Genomic DNA, 26,851 nt, shown 5'->3' with positions numbered 1-26,851 from the left:
TTCTTTAAAAATAGTAAAATTTAATATTAAAAATTATTTCCAGAATAACTTTTTATTATTTTTAAAGACAATTCTTTTTTTTTTTTTGATAAAAATTAGAAAAATTTATTTCAAAAATAGTAAAATTTACTCTAAAACGAAGAATACTTAAGAGAATTGCAGGCCTCGGATCGACTTTAGCGAACAAAAAAAGTCGCTTTAGTCGATTAAAAATAGAAAAAAAGTCGAAAAAGTCGATTATTTAATTTAGTGTTGTCACAAATATTTTATTTTCTATTTCCCTCATTCTTCACTGATTTCTAAATTTAATTAATCAAAACTTGTATAATTTTGCTAAATAAAATATTTAAATACTTCTTATTTCTTTTTTCACCAGGAAATAAAATTTAAAAAAAATTAAAATTCTGAAATTTAATAATTTCTAAAAATTAAAACTATAACCCTTACAAGAACAGGGTGTCTAGTAATTTAGAAATATAAAATTCCCGGGGTTTTCCCGGTTTTTTCCCGGTATGTAAATAATTTTCCCGGATAATTGAAAACTAAAATTTTACAGTAAATTTAATCGTAATATTTGTAAAACTTATAATAAGAATTGTATTGTGATTTACTTGACGGTAATTTCATGTTTAAAATCAAAAACAGGTGTCGCATCACTGTAAAAATTTGGCACAAGCTTCCCAGTGGGCAAAAAACCATCATTGTTTTAAAAACGTTCCAAAAATGTTTTTAGAACGTTTCATGTCTGCCAAATAACGTCCCAATAACGTTATATGTTTCTAAAACGTTTTAAAAGCAATGGAACGTTTTTGGAACATTATTTGGCAGACATGAAACGTTCTAAAAACATTTTTGGAACGTTTTTAAAACAATGATGGTTTTTTGCCCACTGGATTGTCACATCGAAAATCATTTCCCATATAAGTTAGGTCTTAATTGGACAATAATAAAACATTGTCTAATATACGAAGAGAATCAATATACAATTCGAAATTGAAAAAAAATTAAGTTAAGCGTTGAAAAAATGTAACTATTTTTTCCAACAACATAATAAAGTACTTCATAAAAAAATTCCCGGATTTAAAAGAAAATTCCCGGGGGTTTCCCGGTTTTTCCCGGGAAAAAAAAATTCCCGGGGTTTTCCCGGTTTTTCCCGGATTCCCGGTTCGCTAGACACCCTGAAGAATTCAATTATTTTCTACAATTTTTTACTAAACTTCATTTCTAAATAAATTATCTACCTATATTACTTTTCAATATTTTTACGAAAGTTCTTCAAGAATTCAATTATTTAAATACAAAAATTCAATTTTTTATAATTATTGAAACCGATCATTTTTCTTTTTAAAGATATTAAGGTAGAATATATATTCAAAAAATTTTAATAAATAAATTCGTAAAATTAACTTTTTAAAAATATTTCTAAATAATTTTTGAAAGACACAATAGTTTTACAATTACATAGCAATTAAAATTTTTTTTTAAAAAATTGAAATTTGGTAATATCTTTTTAAAAAATAATTTAAATTTAGTAAAATCTTTCAAAAATAATTTAAATTTGCCATAAATCTTAATTAAATTCCTGAAAATTGAATTTAGACAAAAATTTCATTAAAATTTCTGAAAATAATTGAATTTTGCAAAGAGTTTTATTAAAATTATAGATGAATTAGAATTTAATAAAATTCCAGAAAAAAATTGAATTTTGCAAAGAGTTTTATTAAAATTCATGAAAATAATTGAATTTTTCAATAAATTTAATAAAAATCCTGAGAATTGAATTTAGACAAAAATTTTTATTAAAATTCCTGAAACCAATTGAATTTTGCAATAAATTTTTTAAAAATTCCTAAAAAAAAGGAATTTAGACATAAATTTTATTAAAATTCGTGATAATAATTGAATTTTGCAAAGAGTTTTATTAAAATTATAGATGAATTAGAATTTTAATAAAATTCCAGAAAAAAATTGAATTTTACAAAGAGTTTTATTAAAATTCATGAAAACAATTGAATTTTTCAATAAATTTAACAAAAAATCCTGTAAATTGAATTTAGACAAAAATTTGTATTAAAATTCCTCAAAATAATTGAATTTTGCAATAAATTTTTTAAAAAATTGGATTTAGACAAAATTTTTTATTAAAATTTATGAAAATAATTGAATTTTACAACAAATTTTAATAAAATTACTGAAAATTAAATTTAGACAAACATTTTATTAAAATTTCTAAAAATAATTGAATTTTGCAAAGAGTTTTATTAAAATTATAGATGAATTAGAATTTTAATAAAATTCCAGAAAAAAATTGAATTTTGCAAAGAGTTTTATTAAAATTCATGAAAATAATTGAATTTTTCAATAAATTTAATAAAAAATCCTGAGAATTGAATTTAGACAAAATTTTTTATTAAAATTTATGAAAATAATTGAATTTTACAACAAATTTTAATAAAATTACTGAAAATTAAATTTAGACAAACATTTTATTAAAATTTCTGAAAATAATTGAATTTTGCAAAGAGTTTTATTAAAATTCATGAAAATAATTGAATTTTTCAATAAATTGAATAAAAATCCTGAGAATTGAATTTAGACAAAAATTTTATTAAAATTCCTGAAACCAATTGAATTTTGCAATAAATTTTTTTAAAATTCCTAAAATAATGGAATTTAGACATAAATTTTATTAAAATTCGTGATAATAATTGAATTTTGCAACAAATTTTAATAAAATTCCCTAAAATAATTAAATTTTGCAAAAAAAATTTATTAAGCAAATAAATGAGTTTTTAGAAAATATTTAAAAAATACTCAAATTTTTGATGAATTTTAATTGTAAATAATTTCTCAAAAATTCTAAAATAGTAATATTTAAAAAAATTTAAATTACTTTGTCAGAAAATTACTTTTTTCAAAACTATTTTAATATTTTTATTTTTTATCCAATTTACACTTGAATATTATTCATTAAAATTTTTAAAAATTCAATTATTTGCAAAATTTTCAATAAAAATTGTATAATAGTTAATTTTTAAAAATTAAAATAAAATACTTGAAAAAAAGGATTTATTTTCAATTAATTTTACTAAATTTCAATTATTCAAAATCTTTTTAATTGTATATTTCAAAAATAATTTTCGAAAGATTAACTGCAGCTATTTTTTATACTGCGCGTAGAAATCGAAAAAAGTTGCAGCATTTTATACTAAAAATATGGTATTTTGTGGCAAAATTTGGAAGAAAAGTCGAAAAAGTCGCATTATTTGAAAATAGTCGAAAAAATCATAATATCCGAGGCCTGGAATTGTGAAGTTAGTTTTTTTCTTGAAAATAAGGGGGAAAATTGATGATTTTAGGCGTTTTAGGAAATTTGCTTTTTTCTACTTACACCAAAGCGTCCGCCACCCATGAGCCTGTCCCTGAGGAAAGGCGGGGGTGGTGGCGGTGGATAGGGATCACGTCCAAACATACGATCGCGGAATCCATTTCTATCGGGTCCGCCGCCCATTCCACCCTTGGGACATTCCTTCGACCAATGACCACCGCGTCCGCAACGATAACATTGCTCAGGATCGCCCATTCCCGGCCTCTGTCTCACGCGGCTCGTCGATATTTGCACCTTCATCGGTTGCCCGTCGACAATATGTCCGTTCAGCTCTTTTATCGCGTCATTAACGTCGCCAGTTGCCTCGAGATGCACGAATCCATAATTTCGTACAATGTCGCACTCAACGACTGTTCCGAATTTTGCGAACAATTCCCGCACCTGCGGCGCTTTAGTGTTGTCCGTTAAATTGCCAACGAATATTTTTGTCGTCGGTGTATTCGGTCCCTTACGACTCTTTGCCGCCTCGCATTTTATCGGCTGTCCATGCATCATATAGCCGTTCACATGCTGAATTGCGTTTCTTCCGCTCTCCTCATTTTCCATGTGCTGTTTAAAGAAAACAAATTTTTTTTATTTGTTTAATAAAATTATTAATTAAAACTAGAGAAGCGATTTTTTTGAAAGAGATTAATTTCTACATTCAACAACTTCTAGGAATTATTTATTATAAAACAAGAAGATATCGATTTCTTCATGTTTTATAATAATTAAAGATGGCCCAGTGATAAAATAATTATTTTATATTATAAGAATATTGTTAGTATAACTTTTTAAAAATTATTTAAATCATTTCAATTCTATTATTATTTTCCAGATTTTTTAACCAACATTCTTCTTTAAATAAATTATTTTTAATAATTTTTGAAAAAGTTCTTTTTGACAATTTTCATAAATACATTTATTTATAATTCAATTTTACTTGAAATTTCAATTATTCGGAAATTCTTCAAAATATATATTAGAAAATAAAAATTCAAATATAGTTTCAAAATAAATTCAATTAATTTTTTTAAAAAAGAAAAAAAAATTAATTCTACCGAATTGTTAGTTAAAAGTATGAAAAATTCAAATTTTGAAAGATTTTAATTCGAAACTTTTCCGAAATTCCAAAATTCAATTATTTCTAAAAATTCATGATTACAAATCTTTTAATATTCAATTATTATCTGAAGCTTCAACTAAAATTCATTATTAAATCAATTTTTATTAGAAAATTCTACGAGAATTTAAATTAAATTTCAAATTTCTAAAAAAAAGAAGAGAAACAAACCGTAAAAGAAAAACGAGTCTAAAATTAATTATAAGTTATTTTATCAAAATTTCCAAGTTAATTTTTATTCTTTCGAAGAATTTTATTAGAACTTTTAAAAAATAATTCAATTATTTTAGGAAAATATTCTTTAAAATAATTGTAATAAAAACAATTCAATTACTTTAAACAAAAATTTATTTATGAAAATAATTGTATCGTTTTAAAGAATTTTATTAAAATTTGAAAAAATAATAAAATTCTTGACAAGAATTCAATTATTTTGAAAAAAAAAATTGAAAAAATTTCTCCTCAGAATTCAATTATTTTCAAAAATTTAAATTAAATTATTCACAAATATTCAATAATTTTTCTAAATAGTAATAAATTTTTTGTAGAAATTCAATTATTTTCAAAAATAATAAAATTCTTTGTAAGAATTCGATTATTCTCAAAAAATAATAAAATTCTTGACAAAAATTCAATTATTTTAGAAAAAGTTGAATAAATTTCTCCTCAGAATTCAATTATTTTCAAAAATTGAAATTAAATTCTTTACAAATATTCAATTATTTTGATAGATAATAAATGTCTTTGTAGGAATTCAATTATTTTCAGAAATAATAAAATTCTTTATTCAAATTCAATAATTATTATCAAAAATAATAAAATTCTTGACAAGAATTCAATTATTTTCAAACATTTAAATTAAATTCTTTACAAAAATTCAATTATTTTCATAAATAATTAAATTTTTTCGTATAAATTTAAAGATTTTCTACCAAAAATTGATAAAAATTAAATTCTTTAAGAAATAATAAAATTCTTTAAAAAAATAACTGAATTTGAATAAAGAATTTTATTAGAATTTTTTTTAGAATAATTCAATTCCTTTGAAGAATTTATAAAATTTTTTATAAATAATTGAATTCTTTGAAGAAATTTTATTAAAATTGTATTAAAAATAATTGAAATATTGCGATGAGCGTTATTATTTAGGAAAATAATTAAATTCATAAAAAAAATTTATTTATGAAAATAATTGAATGTTTGCGTAAAATTAAAAAATTTTTTTTTTTCAAATAATTAAATTTCTTTGGGAAATTTTTGAAAATAATTGAATTTCGAAGAAAAATTGTATTATTTTTTTTTAAACAATTGAAATATTGACGAGGATTTTAAAAATCATTTTTGAAAATAATTGAATTTTAGTGAAGAATTTCATTACTTATAAAGATAATTGAAATTTTTTTTTAATTTTTGAATTCAATTATTTGAATACAAAAAAAAATTTATTGAATAATTAAATGTTTCTTAAAATTGAATTCTAATAAAGAATTTTATCAACAAATTTTTAAAATTATTTAATTTTTTCAACGAATTTTAATAAATTTCTTACTTAAGGAATTCGATTAAACTTGCATTCAAAATAATTGAAATTCTGAGACGATTTTTATTATTCATGAAAATAATTGTATTGCGATTAAATGTGAAATTTTTAATATTGATGAAAATAATTAAATATTTGCGAAGAATTTTATTAAAATTTATATTAAATAATTGAATTCTTTCGTAGGATTTTATTAAAATAATTGAAATTTTGCCAAGAATTTTATTAAAATTTTTTGCAAATAATTGAATTTCTGAGAAGAAGTTTATTATTTATAAAGATAATTGAAATTTTGAGAATTTTTAAAAAAAATTTCAAACATAATTGAATTTCTGCGAAGAATTTTATTACTTTTCTAACTTTTCTTAAAAATCCAATTTTTTAAAAGTATTTTTAACTAAAACTCTTTTACAAATCCATTATTTTTAATTATTAATTAAATATTTATTTAAAAATTTATTACTTATTGTTAAAAATTAAAAATTTCTTTAAATCAAATGTTTAGAAATATTGAAAACAAATTTCCAGTTGTGTTACTTCTAGTTGAGAAAATTTTTTTTTCTCTCTGCTATTTTTAAGTAAGAAATCGATTAAACATTAGAGTCAATGATAAAAAGGAAAAAAATGAAGTAAAATGAAAGTCAACAGTCATTTGCATAAACTCCATTTTTCATTGCAATTTTTTTTCCTTTTTTCTAAATTATTCTTACTAAATATTCCAAATAATTTAAAAATCGAGTAAATGTTTGAATAATTTATTGTTTTTCATTTTATTTTTATTTTTAAATGAAATAAATTTGAATTATTTATCAAATTCATATTTGTTTTTGTTTTTTGCAATTTATTATCTTCACGAAGTTGGTTTCTTTAACAAAATAAGTTAATTGATGTAGATAAAGAAAACTTATTTACAATTTTAATGGTTAGAGTTAATTTTTACATTACAAGGATAACATTATTTTAAAAACTGTTTAAAATTTTTTTTTTTTAAAACTGCTTTTAAATATTTAAATTTTTTTAAAAAATATTTTAAAAACTGCTTTTTAATATTAAATCTTTTTAAAAATTGCTTTTAAATATTCAATTTTTTTAAAAATATTTTTAAAACTGTTTAAAATATTTTAAAAACTGTTCGAAATATTTACAAATTTTCAACATTTTAAAAACAATTTTAATTATTTTTAAAAGTAGTTTAAAAATTTTAAAAAATTCCTTAAATCATTGAACATTTTTTTTTTAAACTAAAAATATATTTTAATAACTTTAAAATATTTGAAATTTGAATTTAAATATTTTTAAAAAAATCTACTATAAATTTTAATAAATATTTGAAAATTAATTTAAAACACGGTTTAAAAAATATTTTTAGTATTGCTTATCGAATAAGTGAACAAAAAAATAGAGAGAAAAATAAAACATGAAAATAATAATCGAATAAAGCTGTTTTTTTTTCCTCCAATGAAACTTACCACAAATCCATAATTTTTCACAACGTCACACTCGACGACTTTGCCGTACTTCTCGAATAGAGGCTTAATATCGGCATTGGTCGTTTTATCGGCCAAATTACCGATAAAAATTTTAAATGTACCCACACTGCTAAAACCCGGCATTTTGGCTCGCTCTAGAACCTTGAAAAAATTAAAACAATACATTTTATTTCAATAATTTCTGTATTTTTTTTTATATTTTCTATTTTTAAATAAACAAATTTCTTCCATCTTTTAAAAACAAATAAAGATTTATGTATTTTTTTATATTCTGCATTTTTAAATAAATAAATAAATTTTCTTCCTCTTTAAAAAAAAAAATAATAAAAATTTCTGTTTTTTTATAAACAAAGAAAATTTTCCTCTATTTTTCAAAAGAAAATTAAAATTTTTACTAAAAAGCATAAAAAAAAACAAGAAAAATTACTAACAAGATTAAAAAAAAATGTTTCGAATAAATAGTAATATTTAGATATTAAAAATATTAATAGTAATAATAGTAAAATAATAATAATAATAATAATAAAACAATTTTTTTAAAAATGCATAAGTTAAAAAGAAATTTTTTAATTTCGTTAAATAAACAAAAGTTATTTTCAAAATTTTAAGGAGTAAATAATATTAAATTAATTAATAAAAATGAATGAAGTTTTACTAAAATATTTTTTATTTTATTAAAGTATTAATAAAATTAATTTATTTATTAAAAAAGGGGCCCTTTATAAATTACGTGACACTTTTTTTTAACCCCCCCCCCCCCCATCTCCTTAAAGTCTTAAGTAATTTGCGAACGAATCCTAATTTAATTTATTTAAATAATTTATGAATAAATTAATTAAGAATAATTAGTTTCGTTAGATGTTTAAATTACTTTCAACCAGAATGTATAAATTAATGATAAGAATGTTACTTATGTTTTTCTTTATCTTTGGTCATTTATTGGCACATTTAATTGCATGTCATAACGTTTCGGCTGATTTTCAACCCTCTTCAAATAATCTTATCAGTCATAAAATTATAATCTCCATATCGCCAGTCATAGGACGTTAGTCCATCGTCATATTGCCAAAATAAATACGAATATTATATAACATTGCTAAATTAAAAATTAAAATTAAAAATTAAAAATAATTGTCTGGCTAGATGATATCACATTTTGTTGTAAGCACATGTCATTTTTGGGGTTTGGTTATATTGTTATACTGATATAATTAAGTAAAACTAAATTAAAAAAAATTAATATATTTTCAATTTTTTAAAAGCCTCATTTATTATGCAAATCAATAAAATTAATTTGTTTAGTAATAAATTAAATTGATTAATTTAATTTGTTTATTGATAATTTAATTTATTTTACTTAATATGTTGACAAAATTACTTTATTACTTGTTTACAAATAAATAAATTATTAATAAATGGAATAAATTAATTTGTTTACTATAATAATTTAATTTATTTACTTAATATGTTAACAAATATTATTTTACCACTTAATTATTTACTAGTAAATAAAATTAATTTGTTTATTAATAATTTAAACTTTATTTACTTCATATGTTAAGAAAATTATTTTATTACTCAATTATTTACTAATAAATAATAATAATTATTATTATCATTAATAAAAAAACTAATTTTATTTATTTATTAATAAAGTAACTAATTTTATTTATTTACATGATAATCGGACTTACGAAATTGTAATTTTGAAAAATATACTAATTTTTATTAATTTAATGTTACGTAATTAATTTTTTTATAATAATTAAATTATTATTATTATTATTATTATTATTATTATTATTATAAATACAATATTTTTACATGTAATAAATAAATAAAAATGTGAAAATACTTTTTTTCGGAGTCAAAGTAACGAAAATGACAAAACCAGAGAAGAATAGACGTCACTGTAACTACTGCGTATTTTTTTTCCAACAAAAAAAGAGAAAAATATGTCGCCAAGAGATATTGAAGAACCGGCGAAATTATTAACAATAGCGGGGGTGAGGGGGGAGTTTTAGGATAAAAAACAACATGAAACACGAGGCGCGCGCCGCTGATTATGAGAATATTCAAGGATGTCGTAATGGCGGTTTCGCGTTCAAGGACGAATATTACTAACACACTTCTTCTTCGTCTGCTTATTTTTTTTTATTTTCCACTTTGTCAAACCTTCTTCTTTACGTTCACTTTGCAATTTAATATTTTTTTTCCTTCTTTTTGCCTATTTTTCCTTGCTTCTCTATGTATTATAAAGTTACACTAACACTGTAATATTTCCGACTTTCATTTAATATACACGACGAATTAAAATACAAACGAGAGAGAGAATATTGAACATACAAATTTAATCAAGTTCATCCGTTCTAAAAATGAGGGGATATGACGCGTCGGCGCTTTTTAACCACTCCAGTGATGTATGTATTAAATATTAACAGGGGGGGGGTCCAAACTGTCAAATTTTGCCGATTTTATCAAACATTTTAATTTTTTTTTTATTAATTTATAACATTTATAATTAATAATTTATTTTTCTTCTTTTAACATGTAGTAAATATTTCAATAAAGTAAATAAAAAAAAAAAATATAATAGAAAATTAAATTTATCGAAAGTTGTATGTACTTAAATTTTTATTAAATTAAATTATCTTTATTATTATTTTAAATTCAATTTATATCAATTTTAATTAACAAAAAAATGTATTAAATTATTTTTATTATTCCCTTTTCATTGAAATTGTATTTTTGTAATTATTTTGCAAGACTTATTTAGACTTTTTTATTACAAAATAGAAAATATTTATTATTAAATGGTAATTTTTGTTAATTTCAATTAATAACATTAATAAAATTAAATGTTAAAAGAAGAAAAATATTTACTAAACGATATTTCAATAAAGAAAATTAAAAAACTAAAATTTCTAATAAAAAACATATATTAAAATTAAAACATCTATTTATATAGTAAAAAAATATATTTTTTCGATTATTGGAAGAAGAAGAAGAAGAATGCGAAAAGCTTTGCCATGAATTCTTCTTCTTTTCTCTAAACAATCAATAAAGGCAAACGAAACATAACCTAAAAATTGAAATGCGAAATAAAAAAAAAATTGTAAATTTTCGTCAAAAAAAGTAATTCTATCGACCGGGGTAAAAAAATCTCTTCTCACGCTACTGACATGTCCCCACTGCAATTTTTTTTTTGCCAACATGATAGAAAAAAAAATTTATCGAAAACTTGTTATCGCCAACAGGACAACATGGCTAAAAAAATTGATAAACGATTCGCACAAGTGAAAGCCGACACTTTCACAAAACTATAATTTTCTACCCCTAAACCCTCTCAAATTACCTCCTTTTTTCTAATTTATCCAAACAAAAATTCACTTTGAGAACCTTGTCTCTCGTTTATCGATCCGAAACAAGCGGAAGCGGTGTATATAAGATATAATTGCATAAAGGAAACACTAAAATTTACCATATAAAGCAAAAAAAATTACTCTGCTTATTCTCTTTGTTTTTCTTTACAAGCACTGAATTAACTATTTTCTTTCGTTTTTACGAAAAACAGGAAAAATGCAAAGAGATGCAAATTAAAAATTAATAATGATAACACAAAAATGATATATGGCGTGTGTTTAGACAATTTTTCGATTTGTACGCGAAACAACATATTTACGTAATTACGACATGCTGAAGGAGGGGAAATATAATTTTCATACATATTTTCGGAAAATAATTGAGTTTTTAGTGAAATTACACTTACCAAGTCAGTATTACTGTAAAATTAAACCGCACACGACACGAAGCGACTTGACACGCTGCACGAGGAAAAAATGGCGGCGTGAAATACAGCCGGAACAGCGTCTTTCGTTAGTGCCAGCACTGCTGCCAACTGTTGGGGAGAAAAATTTCGGAAAAAAATTCCCCAGGGAAGAAAATTTACAGTTTCGACTTTTCCTTCTATTTATTTGTTCAAATCGGTGCATAATAAATTGTTCTTTACCATAATTATTTATATAGAAGTTTTTTATATTTATATTACATTTATTTATTTAGTAAAGCGAGTAAAGCACACAAATGAATCGGTAGAAGGGGTTCAAAGGAAAGCAAAGGAACTTTTGTCACTTCCGTTGGCGACACTGTACTACAGGTAAGATTTATCTCTCGATTTTCTTAGTTTTAAGGTATAAAAATACATTTTTATGTTATGAATTATTAGTTATTATTTCCAATAACGCGAGAAATAGATTTTCGTTTATAGAGAAGGAGTATTTTTGACGTAATTATTTTGCGGATTTTACAATGCGGACGTTACTAGACGTCACGTGTTTCCGCGGGAAAATTTGAAATTCAAAAATTTAAAAACTTATTTATTATTCATTTTTAATTAATTAATAATTCTAGTTTATGAAAAATTTATTTTAGAGACAAAAATAATTTTTAAATACAATTTTTCAAAAAAAAAAATTTTAAATAGGATTAAAAAATTTTTATTTTTAACAACTTTTTTTTATGTTTTTACTAAAATTTTTATTTAAAAATTTTAGCTAAAATCGTAAGGGAAAATTGCAAAGTGAAATTATTTATAAATATTATCAATAAATTAAAAAAAGTGTTTTTTCAAATTAAATTAAAAACATTTTTTTTTTAAATTAAAATTGAAATTATTTTTTTTTTCAAATTAAATTGAAAATAGTGGTTTTTCAAATTAAATTAAAAATACCTAGTTTTTTTTAAATTAAAGGTGAAAAATTTTTTTTACTTACATTGAAAATATTTTTTTTAATTTAAATTAAAATAGTTTTTTTTGTAAGTCGAATTGAAAATATTTTTTTTTTTTCATTACAAATTGAAAATATTTCTCTAAAATTGAATTGAAAATATTTCTTTAAAATTGAATTGAAAAAATTGATTAATATTCTAATTAAATTAAAAGCAATTCTTTTACAAATTAAATAAAAAATAGTTTTTTTAAATTAAATTATTGAAAATATTTTTTTTTAATTGTAAAAATTGAAATTTTTGTTTCAAAATTGAATGGAAAAAATTTAATATTGTAATTAAAACTCTGAAAACAATTCTTTTAAAAATAAAACGAAAAATAGTTTTTTGAAATTAAATCGGGAATATTTTTTTTTAATTGTAAAAATAGAAACATTCTTTTCAAAATTAAATAGAAAAAATTTAATAGTCTAAATAAAATTTAACAATTAAATTTATTTATTTAAAATTTTTTAAATTGAAAAAAGTTTTTTTAAGGGCATTTGAACCTTGATGATGTCACACATGCTTTGCACAAACTGTAACGTCATCAAGGTTCAATTGCCCTTAAATTAAATTTAAAAGGTTTACAAAAATTATAAATTGAAAAATTTTTTTAAATTAAATTAAAACTATTTTTCAATATAATTAAATTAAAAAACTCTTTTTTACATTTTAATTATAAATTTTAATTTTTAATGTATAAATTTGAATATTTTTTTTTAAATTAAATTTTTTTTTCTAAATTGAATAGATTTTTTTAATTTGAACACATTTTTTCTAAAATTAAATCGAAAACAATTTAGAAATATTCAAAAATTGAAAATATTGTTTTAAAAAAAAATTCTACTGAAAATTTTAATTCTTTAAGTAAATTTTTATTTATTTTCGTATACAATTTTTATTTAGATATTTTAAATTATATAATTGTTGCAAAACATGTTTTAAACAATGTTTAAAATACAATTCTTTTTTTTTCTTGTTTTTAAAGGAATGAGTGAATTTAAGAAAAAGAAAATATGAATAAATTAACAATTGTTGTTTAACAACCTAAGATTTTTTGAAGTTCTCCACTTTTGTATTTACTTTCGACGTCGCTGCCGCCGCCGATAAATTTTCCATTAACAAAAACTCTTGGAACAGTTCGCGCCGGTGTTAATGATCCTAAAACATCTTGAATCTCATCGCACTCGTCCATTTCGTCAATTTCCACGGCTTTGAATTTTTTATTCAATTTCTCGAAGATCTGAAAAATTAAAAACAAGAAATTTTGAATTTTATTTAGTTTTATTAAAAAAAATTCAATTTTTGTTTTTTTTTCTTTTAATTATTTTTAATAAATAATCTTTTCCGTTTCTATTATTATATTTCTCTTTTTTAATTTTTATCAAAATATATTTTTTTAAATATTAATATAAATTCGATTATTTTCAAGAATTTTGATGAAATTGTTTCAAAAAATTATTATTTTCAAAATTTTTTAATAAAATTCCTTAAAAAAATTCAGGTATTTTCAAAAATTCAAATAAAATCCTTGGAAACAATTCAATTATTTTTACGAATTGCGTAAAATCTTCAAGAATAATTTAATTATTTTCATAAATAAGAAAATTCTTCGCAAGAATTGAAATATTTTCATATAATTAATAAAATTTAACAAAAGAAATTCAATTATTTCTGTAAATAATAAAATGTTTCGGAGAAATTCAATTATTTTCAATGAACAATTTTAATAGAATTTCTTGAAAAAATACAATTATTTTTAAAAATATTGTTTAAATTCAATTAATTTCTCAAAAATTCTGATAAAAATTTTTTCGAAACAATTTAATTATTTTTATAAATATTGTAAAATTCTTGGCGCAAGAATTCAATTATTTTTGTAAATAATAAAATTCTTCTGAGAAATTCAATTATTTTTAATAAAATTTTAATAAAATTTTTATAGGAAAAAATTTAATTATATTGGATAATTTTAATAAAATTTTTCTAACAGGTTCAATTATTTTTAAAAATTGTAATAAAATTTTTCTAAATAATTCAATTGCTCTTTAAAGGTTTTTAATAAAATTCTTTGTAAATTTCAATTATTTTCAAAACTTTTAATTAAAATTACTTTATAAAATTACATTATTTTTAAGAAATTTAATATAATTCTTAAAAAAAAATTTAATTATTTACAAAAATTCTAATAAAATACAATTTTAATTACATTTTCTCGAAAGAATTCAATTATCAAAAAAAATGTTGATAAAATTGAATGAATTAAAATAAAATTAAAAAATTTTTTAAATAATTGAATCCTTGCGAAAAAATTCATTACTTCTACAAATAATTAAATGTTTGCAAAATAAAAAAAAATAATTGAATTTTTGAAAAGAATTTTATTAAAATTGTATTTAAAATAATTGAATTTCAACGAAAAATTCATTATTTTTGAAAATAAATTAATTCTTAAATTGGATTTTATTAAAAGTTTTTTAAATAATTGAATCCCTGCGAAAAAATTTATTATTTCTACAAATAATTGAATTTTTGCACAATTTAAAAAAATAATTGAATTTTTGAGAAGAATTTTATTATAAAATTGTATTTAAAATAATTGTATTCCTGTGAAAAATTTACTATCGAAGAATTATGAAAAATAATTTAATTTTCCCTGGAATTAAATTTTTGTATTTAAAATAATTGAATTTCATTGAAAAATTCATTATTTATGAAAATAATTGAATTTAATAAAATTTAATAAAAAAAAAAAGTTTTTTTTAAATAATTGAACTCCTGTGAAAAATTGAATTATTTTTTTTCTTTCAAATAATTGAATTTTCTCGGAGAATTTTTATAAGATTTTGAAAAATAATTGAAATTTTCAAGGAAATTAATTATTTTAATAATAATTTATTTTATTAAATTTTGCGTAATAAATAAAAAATTGATTATCAAAAAATATAAAAATTGTCATAAAATAATATAAATTATAATTTTTTTTGAAAAAAAAATTTACCGTTTTTGCTTTCTTGCAATATGGACAGCCATTTTTTGAAAAAATCATCACTTCATTTTCTTCAATTGCCTTCTTCACGAATTCTGCTGGATTAACCATTTTTGCTTTTTCTGCGGATTTCCAAACTGTTAAAATTAAAAAATTTCAAGTTTTTTTTTTTTTTAAATAATAATAAATTATGCAAATTATCGCAAAAATAAATAATTACATTGAATAAATAAATTTCTATTTAATTTAAAATTAAGATAAAAAATTAAAATTTTAATTGTTAATTAAAATCTTTGATGTTATGCAATTAATTACAAAAAGCGGTGAAAATTAGATAATAAATAAAATTTATCACCGGTGAAAAAAATACGAATTCTTCAAAAATGTTGATAAGAGACAATTTTTTTTTTTTTACGAAACACGACATTAAATAATTGATTTGATAATTATACTTAAATAGAAGGAAATGATTCAATATTGAAAAAATAAAAAATTGCATACGAATGAATCATGTTTAATATAAATCACCTGACGATACATTTTTTTTCCCCGAATAATTCGAAGAATTCTCAAAAGACGAATTTAAGGCAAATTGGGAATAATCCAATTTATCAACTTTCAATAAATTCGGATTAAAATTTATACGTGAAAAGCAATTCAAAAGGGTGAAAAACATTTAAATTTTGTCGTAAAATAATTTTTTGCCCCGTTTGGGCGTTGTTGGCGGAAAAAAAATTTTTTGAGGTTAGAACGAGAATTAAAAACAAAAAGAAATCGGACTTATTTCAATTTGTTTTCATTTTTACTGTTAGTGAATAATTAAGAATTGTTTTCCTTATAAGATTAGTGTTAATATTTAGAAGAAACTCACCTCGTTTAGGGCGTAAATATTGAAATATTTTTCCGATAATTATGAATTTATTATCGCACGAAGAATATAGTCAACAGGGTCAACAGTGTCTGTCAAATGTCGGCAATCGGGATTCGGGCAATTCCGGCATGAACTATGAAGTGAATAAAACCTAAAGGTTCATACACAGTTTTTATTGAACTACGCTCTGAACGTAGCAACTAATGCAAGTTGCAAACTTGCAAGTGAATGTGAACGCGCCTTTATGATATATACTCGTTCACAAAACTACGTAACGTAAATTTTGTCAATCGGTTATCTTTAATATCTCTAATATTAGTGGAAGTGATTGAATTATTGTGAAGAGAATAACAAAATAGAAGAATAAAAACAAAAAGGGTGTTTTTCTGAACCTTATTCTGAACGAAGCCTAATGCAACGGACAAATCACCTTGTGAATAGACCTTTACGGCTCGCGCCCGAATGTTCCCAACCTTGCGCCCAATGGCTTGGCACGTCACGTGACACCACCCAGCCAATCAAAGCAAGCTCGTGCCCTATACGTGGCACACAGCATGAATCCTTTCCACGTCCGCCATTTTAACGTGCGGTACTTTACGGGAGTGCTGAGTTTTATGTTTTATCGTTTCTTGTGAAAACAATCTTTTTTACTGAAACGTAAGTAACGTCATTTTAATTAATTATCAATATTCTCACTAAAAATTGTGTTAGTGTAACGAATTTCCCCTGTTTATCATCATTAAAAATAAAGTGTTGACGATAGTGTGTGGTGGTACATATATATTTTTCTCTGAAATAAAAAAGAGGAAACAAAAAAAAAATTTATAACTCGGGGAGTAGGTCGAGAAGGTGACAGTCGGAATCGGTTTTTTTACTAGTTTTCTCTATTTTTTTCGATGGAATTTTCAGTCTTTTTATAAGCGGAACAGGAAAGTCAAAAGATTTTAAATTCGATTTTTTGTGATTCGTTTTTTTACTTGGAGAGTTATTTACCCTTTTTTCGAAAGTTATAAAAAATTTTCGATATTTGTCTTTCTTGATTAGGCAAAAAAGGGGGAAAAAAAACTCGTGGCTCGGTTGTAATTTTCGAATGACGCGACAATCGATAATATCACGAAAGTGTTTAAAGTTTTCTTTTTTTTTTCCTCTAAAGGAAGAAGAAGCCACGCTTGGAAAGAAAAAAGACTCATTTTGATTAATAATCTTCGTTTCGTTTTAATGAAACGAAATTAGTGACGCGATTAGGGAATTATATACGTGTATACATGTATAGTATACTTGGTTTTTTTTTTTGACAGATGAAATATGAGACAGTGCTCTCCTCGCGCTTTGTGTTTGCTGCTCTAGTTTTATTATTTCGTTGTTTGCCTCTTTATTTTCTCCCCTTTTTCTCCTTTATCTTCGCGCATCTTTCGCGTTTTCTTATCTTTTTTTCGGGGAATTTTTTTTCTCTTTTTTTTTGCGTCCATCTGGCCCGATAGCGTGGCCGTCCCAAAGACACTTGCGTAAGGTCATTGCGTTCTTGTCCTCGTGTCACATGTACTTCTTTTGCATATGTCTCTCTTGCATTTGTGTTTCATTTTTACTCAACTTCATTGAATTTCGAAAAAGCAACAAATTGGGGATTAAATTTTGCAACATTGTCCAGTGATTCATCGGGGAAAATTTTCTTACCTCTTATTCCCCCTTTTTTTTCCGCCTCTCCCTATGATTGTCCCCCCCCTCCCCTTTCCCTCAACCCTTCTCCTTTTGTCTTAAAACGATTTCGTTACAGTAGAAAATAATAAATAAATTTCTAAACTAATTTTATTTTTTTCATGTGGAAAATTGTTTTATTTATTGTTTTTTTTTAAATTTCTATGTGAAATCGATTTTTTTTAATTAAATGGAAATTTTTTTGACTTTGAGAATTATTTAATATTAGAAATTTTTTACTTTTGGAAATTAATTGCTTTTAATAATTATTTACTTTCAATAAGTATTTACTTTCAATAATTAATTACTTTTAAATTTTGCTTTTAGTAATTATTTACTTTCAATAATTAATTGCTATAAATAATTATTTACCTTCAGTAATTAATTAATTATAATTTTATTTACTTTCCATAATTATTTACTTTTAATAATTTAATTAATTGCTTCGAATAATTATTTACTTTCAGTAAATAATTAGTTACTTGCAATAATTATTTACTTTCATTAAAATAATAATTATTCCTTTAATAATTTAATTAATTGCTTTCAATAATTATTTTATTTAGTTTAATTAATAAAAAATATTAATTAATAAATATTAAATTGTTTACTTTTTTAATAAAATATAAATATTATTAAACTAAAAAAAATGCAAATTAAAAAATTATTACAAACTAATAAAGAAAATAAATAAATAAAAAAAAAAATAAAAACTATAAATAATAAATTAATGGCAGTAATAATTTGAATTATTTGCTTGATTATTTTTTTTCTTCGCTATTTATTGATTTTATTTATGTTGGTAATTTATTGTTATTGTTATTAATTTCCTAATAAATAATGCAACTATTACTGTTGCTTTATTATCAATATTATTATTGTTATTGACAAAACTGTTTGACCCAATTTTCAATCTTATCTTTAATAAGAAAATAAGTATAGTAAATAAAAATTAGACGTTCAAATGTAAGAATAATGAAAAAATTTTGTTAATTTAGAGAAAAAAAAATTTTTAATTTATTTTTGGATTTTTATAAAAGTTGAAGAATAAATTATTCATTTAATTTGTTGTAATTAAACATTTTGGGGGAAATTTTCATAACAATTTTGAACAATTATAAAAATAATAAAAATTATTAATTAATTATAAAAATAATAAAAATTATTAATTTAGTTTAAAAATAATAATTATTGGTAATTAAAGGAAATAAATAATTATTATTGAACTAATGTAATTAAATAAATAAATAAGTAAATTGAAATAAAAGATGTAAATAAGTAAATTCAAATAAAAATAATGATTAATAATAATAAAAAAAAATAATGATAGTAATTTTCAACAATAATAAAAATGTTAATATTCCTAATAATAAAAATTACAATAATAATTAATAATAATTGTCAATAATAATAAACAAATAATAATAATAATATTTGTAAGGTAAAACTATAAAAATTTAATAGTAATATTTACGAATAATAATATTAATAAAAATCATATAATAATTATAAATAAAATTGTCAATATAATAATAATATAAATAAAAATTAAAATAATTATATTTCTTTGTCAAAAATGTCAATTTCTGTAAAAATGGAAAAAATTGTAAAATTTGGACTTAAAAAAATGAAAAAGAAATTTTTATGTTTTTACCTTTAACAATAAAAATAAAAATAAAAAAAAATCATTTATAAAGAGACTATCAGTTTTAATGTATGCGGTTTCGTAATAAATGTATTTCCAGAACTCAATCGATACAACAGTTGATTATCTTATTTTTCCAATGGGCGAAATTAACTAACATCGTAAATCACCGCTTTTTATTCTTTTCATATTCAAAAAAAAATTAAAAATAAAAAGTGGTACTTATAAAAAAAAAGAATAAGAATTTTAATTGTATGTAAATTTTTAAATTCTAATTGAAAGTAGATAATTATTTAAATTGAATTTAATAATTAATTAAAAATTCAAATTTAATAATTAATATACTTTTTTAAAATTGATTAATAAAAAAACAAAGTTCCAGGCATTTTGAATATTGATTAATGAAAAAAAAGTCGACCTATTTTGAATCGATTAGTAGAAAATGAAATTTTTTAATATTTTTAATTAAGTAGAGAGGAAATATTTTTAATTGGTTGGGAAATGAATTGGTTTTTGATGGAAAAATAATGTAACGAGAGAAAAAGTAATTAAATTATTAAAACTGTTTTAGAATATTTAAAAAAAAAAATTATTAAAATATATATGTGACGCGATCTGAAGAAAGGGACCTTAGAAGCAAATCATTTTAAGGTTGGGTTAGAGTTACTTTTTTCTTGTTTGAAAGTTTCTTTTTACTTATTTCGAATTAAAATCAGTGTTTATTAAATATTTTAGTTTTAATGAAGACTTAAACTTTAATGATTTATATTGACAGTTGATCCTTTTTTTGTATTTTCATTTAAAAAATTGCAAACATAACCTATAATTTTTTGCTTCTAAGGTCCCTTTCTTCAGATCGCGTCACATATTTCAAAATATTTAGGAAAAAATATTAAAATAGTTTAAAATGTTCAAGAAAAAAATATAAAAACTATTTTAGAATATTTACGAAAAAAAATATTAAAATATTTCAAAATGTTCAATAATAAAAATATTAAAATAGTTTTAAATGTTCAAGAATAAAAATATTAAAATATTTCAAAATGTTCAAGAAAAAAATATTAGAATAGTTTAAAATGTTCAAGAATATAAATATTAAAATAGTTTAAAATGTTCAAGAATAAAAATATTAAAATATTTTAAAATGTAAAAGAATAAAAATATTAAACTATTTCAAGAATATTCAAGAAAAAAATTTTCCAATTGTAAAAACTACTCAAAAGAAAATTAAAAAATACTTTTTTAAAAACGTTCAAATGGTGAAAAATATTTTTACAAATTGTTCAAATAGTCAAAAATATTTTTAGAAAAATATTCAAATAATCAAAAATATTTGTTTAAAAAAATGTAAAAAATAATTAAAGTAAAAATATTAAAAAGTAATTTAAAATATTAAATCATTTACTCTATTAATTCGTGTTTTAAATTTTAAATTATTTATTATATTTAAAAGTATTTAAAATTTTCGATTATATTTACTCTATTAAAAAGTATTTAAAAAAGCAAAAAAGTTTTCATTTAATTAATAATAGTTTATTTTGAATGAAGTGTGATAATTTATTTTGTTTGAAATTTAATCTATGAAGTTTAATTGATTTTGTTTGAATTTTGCAGGTGTTTACATAAACGGCCACCAAAAATGGGGAATGTGTTCACGTCGTTGTTCAAAGGCCTCTTCGGTAAAAAGGAGATGAGGATTTTAATGGTAGGACTCGATGCAGCTGGTAAAACGACAATTTTGTACAAATTAAAATTAGGCGAAATAGTCACGACTATCCCAACTATAGGTGAGTGAATCGAATTTTGAAAACAAATTTTACTTCATATTTTCAAATTAAATTCAATTTAATAGTCAAAAATATTTGTTTCAAAAAATTATTAAAAAGTAATTAAAATGAAAAATAAAATTTAATTCAATTTTTAAAAGAAAGAAGAATTGAATTTATAGAAAGAAAAGCAGAATTAAATTTTCAAATTATAATTGAATTTACAGGGAAAAAAATTAATTTTCAAATTATTAGAAACAAATTTTACTTCATTTTCAAATTAAATTCAATTTAATAGTCAAAAATATTTGCTTAAAAAAATTATTAAAAAGTAATTAAAATGAAAAATAAAATTTAATTTTCAATTTTGAAGGAAAGAAGAATTGAATTTATAGAATGAAAAGCTGGAATTGAATTTTCAAATTATAATTGAATTTACAGAGAAAAAAAATGAAATTTCAAATTATAATTGAATGTACAGGGAAAAAAATGAAATTTCAAATTATAATTCAATCTATAGAAAGAAACTAGCAGAATTGAATTTTCAAATTAAATTAAATTTAAGAAAGAAAAGCAGAATTTAATTTTCAAATTATAATTGAATTTGAAAAAACAGAAATGGATTTTTGTCTTCTAACGCATTTTTTTCGTTTCTCTTCACAGGTTTCAATGTAGAGACAGTTGAGTATAAAAATATTAGTTTCACGGTTTGGGACGTTGGTGGTCAGGATAAAATCAGGCCACTTTGGCGACATTATTTCCAAAATACACAGGTGAGACTCTATTTTTTTTCGACCGAAATTGAATAGCTTTCGAGAAAAATGCAAAAAGAAAATGATCAATTATTACAAGAATGAGACATCGCAAGTTATTTATCCTTTTTTTTCTTTTCTTTTTTTGAATTTCTTTCACTTCCCTTCTTCTTTAAGATCTCAATCTTTTTTTAAAATTTATTTTAAACTGATTTTTCTTTTCTTCCTTTTTTGCTCATACTTCTTGTTTTGATTTAACATTTTTTTGCTTTATTTTTCTTACTCACTTTTTTTTTCTTTTTCTTTTAATTTTTCTATTAGTTTCTTCTGTAAAATTCTTTTTATTTGTATCACTTTTTGCTTTCCGCTTTCCTTTAAAATTGTTTCTCTTTACAATTTTTTTAGGCTCCTTTTTTTTAAATTTCTCTACATTTTCTTCTTTAATATTCGTTTTCCTTTTTTCTTATTTCTAAATTTCTTTACATTTTCTTCTTTAATATCCGTTTTCCTTTTTTTTTTCTATTTTTGAATTTCCTTTTTTCTTAAATCCTTTCTTTCTTTTTTTTCTTTTCTATTTCAAAAATTTCTGTTTTCACGTTTTCTTAGTGTTTTTCCTCCTTTTTTTTTATTTTTTACAACTATTCCCCTTTTCTCTACTTCCAATAAAAGATTTCCCTTTTTATTTCTCTTTTTTCAAATGTTTTTCCTCCTTTTTATTTCTTTGTTATTATGTTTTAAATTCTCTCCCGTTTCTTTTTAATTGTTCCCCTTGTTTTTTTCTTTTTTTAAACTAATTTCCTTTTATCTCCTTTTCTTCATTTTTTTTAATTTCATCCATTTATTAATATAATTATTCTGGACTTGAAGGATTTTTAATTTCGTTTTTTTAAAACTCTTTTTCTTTTAATTTTTTTTTATCTTTTTTCCCTTTTTTCATTTTTGAAAAGAATTCCCTTTTTTCGTAATTATCTTTTTTTCTATTTCTTTGTTAACTTTTGTTATATTTTACACTTTCTTAAGTTTTTCTTTTTCCTGAGTTTTTCCCTTTTTTAGTTTTTCCTTTTATTTAGTTTTTTCCATTTTTTAGTCTTTTCATTTTTAGTCTTTCCTCTTATTTAATTTTTCCCCTTCCCGTTACACTTTTTTTTTAAAGTTTTTCATTTTATTTAGTTTTTTCCATTGTTTGGTTTTGCCTTTTTTTAATTTTCCCTTTTTTCAATTTTTCACTATTTTCCTTTTTTTTAATTTTTTTCGTTTTTTTAGTTTTCCCCTATTTTAGTTTTTTTTTTAGAGTTTCCCTTCTTTCAGTTTTTCCTTTATTTAGTTTTTCACCTTTCCGTTACTCTTTTTTTAAGTTTTGCCTTTTATTTAGTTTTTCCGTTTTTTAATTTTTTCTTTTTTTAGATTTTCCCTTTTTAAAAATTTTTCACTATTTTCAGTTTTCTCTTCTTTTAGTTTTTCTCTATTTTATAAAATAGAGAATTCTTTTTTTATAAAAATGAAAAAGAGAAAAACTTAAAAAAGGGAAAAGTAAAGAAAGAAAAAACTATAGTTTTTTCTTTTTTTACTTTTTCCCAATTTTTAAGTTTTTCTCTTTTTTTTAAAGTTTTTTTCTTTTTTTTCTTTATTTCTCTTTTTTTACTTTCCATATTTATAAATTTGATTTATATTTTTCGATTTTTAAGTTTTTCTCCTTTTATATTTTTTTCTTCATTTTTTTTATTTTTTAAAAATTCCTTTACTTTTTCCCTATTTCAAGTTTTCTCCTTTTCTAAATTTTTTTTCTTTTTCATTCTTCTTTCTTTCTTTCTCTCTTTTTCCTTCCCTTTTTTTAAAAATCATTTACTTTTACCCTTTTCTAGATTTTTCTTTCTTTTCCTTTTTTCCTATTTTTCTTTCTTTTTTTCTTCATTTCATTCTATTTTTAAGTTTTTCTCCTTTTTTTTTATTTATTTTCTTCCATTTTTCTTTCTTTTTTTCTTGTTTTTCTTTCCTTTTTTCTTATTCTTTTAAAAAATTCTTTACTTTTTTCCTTTTAAAAATTTTTCTTCTTTTCTAAAGTTTTTTTCTTCATTCTTTCTCTTTTTTCCTTCCCATTTTGATAAACTTCATTTACTATTTTCTAAATTTTTAAGTTTTCTCCTTATTCATTTTTATTTCTCCCTTTTTTCTTTACCTTTTCTCTTTTTTCTTACAATTCTTATTCTTATTTTACTTCTTTCTTTATTCTCTTTTTTCTATTTATATTTTTCACCATTTTAAAAAAAAATTCTGTTTCTTTCCTCTTCTTTTCTTATAGACTTATGCAACAAAAATATATATTGCCCACAAAATTTATAATATTTATAATATTAATATTTCGATTTTGATATTGATACTAAATAATTTTCTCTTTTTTAGGGACTGATATTTGTAGTGGACAGTAATGATAGAGAACGTATCGGAGAAGCTCGCGAGGAATTAATGAGAATGTTAGCCGAGGATGAACTGAGAGATGCTGTTTTGCTTATATTTGCTAACAAACAGGTAAAATTTCCTTTTTTCAAAATTTTATTTTCTTCTTTTTTCAATTTTTTACATTCTCATCACATGAGAAGGTATTTTATTTAATTTTTGTTCTCGTTTTTTATTTTTTAATTATTTTTTTATTCTTTATTATGAATTTTCATTAATTGAAGATAAAAATATTACTTTTCTTCTTTTTTCCTCTTCTTTATACTTTTTTCTGTAATTTTTGTTCTCTTTTTATTTTTAATTACTTTTTAATTCATTTCAATTAATTGAAGGAAAAAATATTACTAAAAAACCTAAAATTAGGAGTAAAAATAAAAAAAACAAAAAATTTATTTTTGTCTCCTTTTTCAGGATTTGCCGAATGCAATGAATGCAGCAGAAATCACTGACAAATTGGGTCTACATTCGCTTCGTAATCGCAATTGGTATATACAAGCGACATGCGCGACAAGCGGCGATGGCCTTTACGAAGGTCTCGATTGGCTTTCCAATCAATTGAAAAATGCCAATCGCTAATCGAGGCGTTATTCCGACAACATTCAGTTGCTTTACTAAACAACAAACAACAACTACTACAAGAATTCAACAACAAAAATAAATAAAATATTTAAACAAATACCATCAACAAAAAAACATCTTCATCATCATCAAAAAATATTGAAGTAATAACTAAATAAAAAAAAAAAAATACGATCGCTATTCGCGCGCGCGCCCTGCGCCCTTCTACTAATTACTTAAGATAAATTTAATAAAACTATACAAAAAAAACTAAAGACGAAGGATTTTCGCACACGTTTTAATGCGATAAACTTTTTTTTACACGAGAATCAATGAACGAGATCAATGTTTCAGCAAAAGAAAAAAAAATAGTTAACCGACTTTATTGATGAAAAAAAAATGGAATGAAAGAAACGAATTTTTTTAGTGAAAAAATAAATAAAATAGAATTTCGGGCAAAGGGCGAGAGAGCAACAATGGACGAGTGGTAAAATGGAAGAAGAGGGGGGTAAATATTAAAAAAAAAAAAAAAAAAATCAATTGAGTGACTGCGAGATAAAAAATCGCTCACACACTGGACTATAAAATTGCCTCGTGCAGACTTCTTATTATTATTAATTATTATTATTATTAATTAATTAATTATTATTATTAATATTATTATTATTATTATTATTATACTAGCGTCATAGTTACACTTTTTACACAGAGAATTACCACGAGTGAGAGAGAGAGAATGAGAGAGTGAATGAATGAGAGAAAAGAGAGAATGAATAAATAAAAAGCTTCGGGGGGAGGGGAAAAGAAATTTTTTTTTTCTCTAGAAAATAATTATTGTATTAAAAAAAAAGTATGTGTAATGAAAAACTGTCTTTTTTTCTCTCAATTACGAATTTTAATTTTTCTTTTTTTTAAATTAGTTTTTTGTCGATTAGTTTTTTTTTGTAAACTGGTTTTTTTAAAAACTATTTTTAAATTCGTTTTCTAAAACTTGAATTTAATTAGTTTTTTTAAACCTAATTTTTAGTTTTCTTTAAAGTAATTTTCAGTTTTTAAAACTAATTTTTAGTTTTTTGAAAACTAGTTTTTAGTTTTTTCAAAATTAGTTTACAATTAGTTTAGAAAACTATTTTTGAATTAGATTTTTTAAAAACTAGTTTTTAGTTTTTTTTTTAAAATTAGTTTTGAATTAGTTTTTAAAACTATTTTTGAATTAGTTTTTTGAAAACTAGTTTCTGTTTTTCTTCATCAAGGCGATAACACTTTTCGTTTCGTTTTGTTTTTCTTTTTTTAAAAAATGGTGATAAGTGAAAGAAAAAAAATTCTTTGGAAGAGAAAAATAATTTAAAAATGGGAAAAAATGAAAGAAAATAAAAAATGATTATTAATCGCAATGTTGTCAGTTTTTGAAAAGTTTGAATGTGTTGGACATGCTGATTATTGCATAATTTAGCTGCATATTGTACATTATTGCAATTATAAAGAAATAAAAGGAGAAGAAAAAAAAATGTAGTGGAAATGAGGGAAAAATGTGGAGAGAGAATGAATAGAAAACAAAGAAAGAAAGTAGAAAAGATAAAAAGAAAAGAAAGAAAGAAAGAAAGAAAATGAAAGAAAGTAGGAAAAACAAAAGAAGGAAAGAAAGAAAGTAGGAAAAACGAAAGAAGGAAAAAAGAGGGAAGAGAGAAATTTTTTTTGCTTCTACTTTTTTTTCTTATTAATTATATAAAAAAAAATATATTTAGAAAAATTTTGCTTTTGTAAATGAAATACTATTTTTTGCCGAATTTTAAAATTTACTATTTTTTGTCGGTGAAAGAATTTTTTTAAT

The 26,851-nt window shown here is 21.4% G+C and overlaps 3 protein-coding genes across 3 annotated transcripts in view; 1 reads left to right on the top strand and 2 right to left on the bottom strand.

The window, feature by feature from the left end:
• Positions 1-11,424, bottom strand: part of LOC122512606 (adenosine kinase 2-like) — a 32,207-nt gene extending 20,783 nt beyond the window's left edge. Inside the window, exons 1-3 of the mRNA XM_043628535.1 lie at positions 11,290-11,424; positions 7,500-7,661; positions 3,392-3,937 (exon numbers count right to left, since the gene is read on the bottom strand). Of these exons, the coding sequence (XP_043484470.1) occupies positions 3,392-3,937; positions 7,500-7,643 (690 nt within the window). The 5' untranslated portion in view covers positions 7,644-7,661; positions 11,290-11,424. The remainder of the gene's footprint in view (positions 1-3,391; positions 3,938-7,499; positions 7,662-11,289) is intronic.
• Positions 11,425-13,266: 1,842 nt separating this feature from the next.
• Positions 13,267-16,211, bottom strand: LOC122512556 (glutaredoxin-C4-like; the record flags this gene model as incomplete). The annotated part of the gene is made up of 3 exons (XM_043628456.1): positions 13,267-13,533; positions 15,292-15,416; positions 16,151-16,211. Coding segments are annotated over 3 exons (390 nt in total), but the record flags the coding sequence as incomplete, so codon positions are not given.
• A 441-nt stretch (positions 16,212-16,652) lies between these two features.
• LOC122512603 (ADP-ribosylation factor 1) lies at positions 16,653-25,379 on the top strand. Its single transcript, XM_043628525.1, has 5 exons — positions 16,653-16,807; positions 21,105-21,277; positions 21,920-22,029; positions 24,409-24,534; positions 24,874-25,379. The coding sequence occupies exons 2-5, from the start codon at positions 21,130-21,132 to the stop codon at positions 25,036-25,038; spliced, it is 549 nt and encodes a 182-aa protein (XP_043484460.1). The 5' UTR covers positions 16,653-16,807; positions 21,105-21,129; the 3' UTR covers positions 25,039-25,379.
• Positions 25,380-26,851: the final 1,472 nt, after the last annotated feature.

The sequence above is a fragment of the Leptopilina heterotoma genome, unplaced genomic scaffold (assembly GCF_015476425.1).
Source record: "Leptopilina heterotoma isolate Lh14 unplaced genomic scaffold, ASM1547642v1 Lhet_123, whole genome shotgun sequence".
Lineage (NCBI taxonomy): Eukaryota > Metazoa > Arthropoda > Insecta > Hymenoptera > Figitidae > Leptopilina > Leptopilina heterotoma.
Note: the sequence above shows the minus strand (reverse complement) of the source record. Positions and strands in the feature narration are given on the sequence as shown.

Bases quoted from the DNA above. Each gene is read 5' to 3' on its own strand.
- LOC122512603 (XM_043628525.1), top strand. From the start codon at position 21,130: ATGGGGAATGTGTTCACGTCGTTGTTCAAAGGCCTCTTCGGTAAAAAG. The intron at 21,278-21,919 runs GTGAGTGAATCG...TTCTCTTCACAG, and splicing joins CACGACTATCCCAACTATAG to GTTTCAATGTAGAGACAGTT. The intron at 24,535-24,873 runs GTAAAATTTCCT...CTCCTTTTTCAG, and splicing joins TTATATTTGCTAACAAACAG to GATTTGCCGAATGCAATGAA.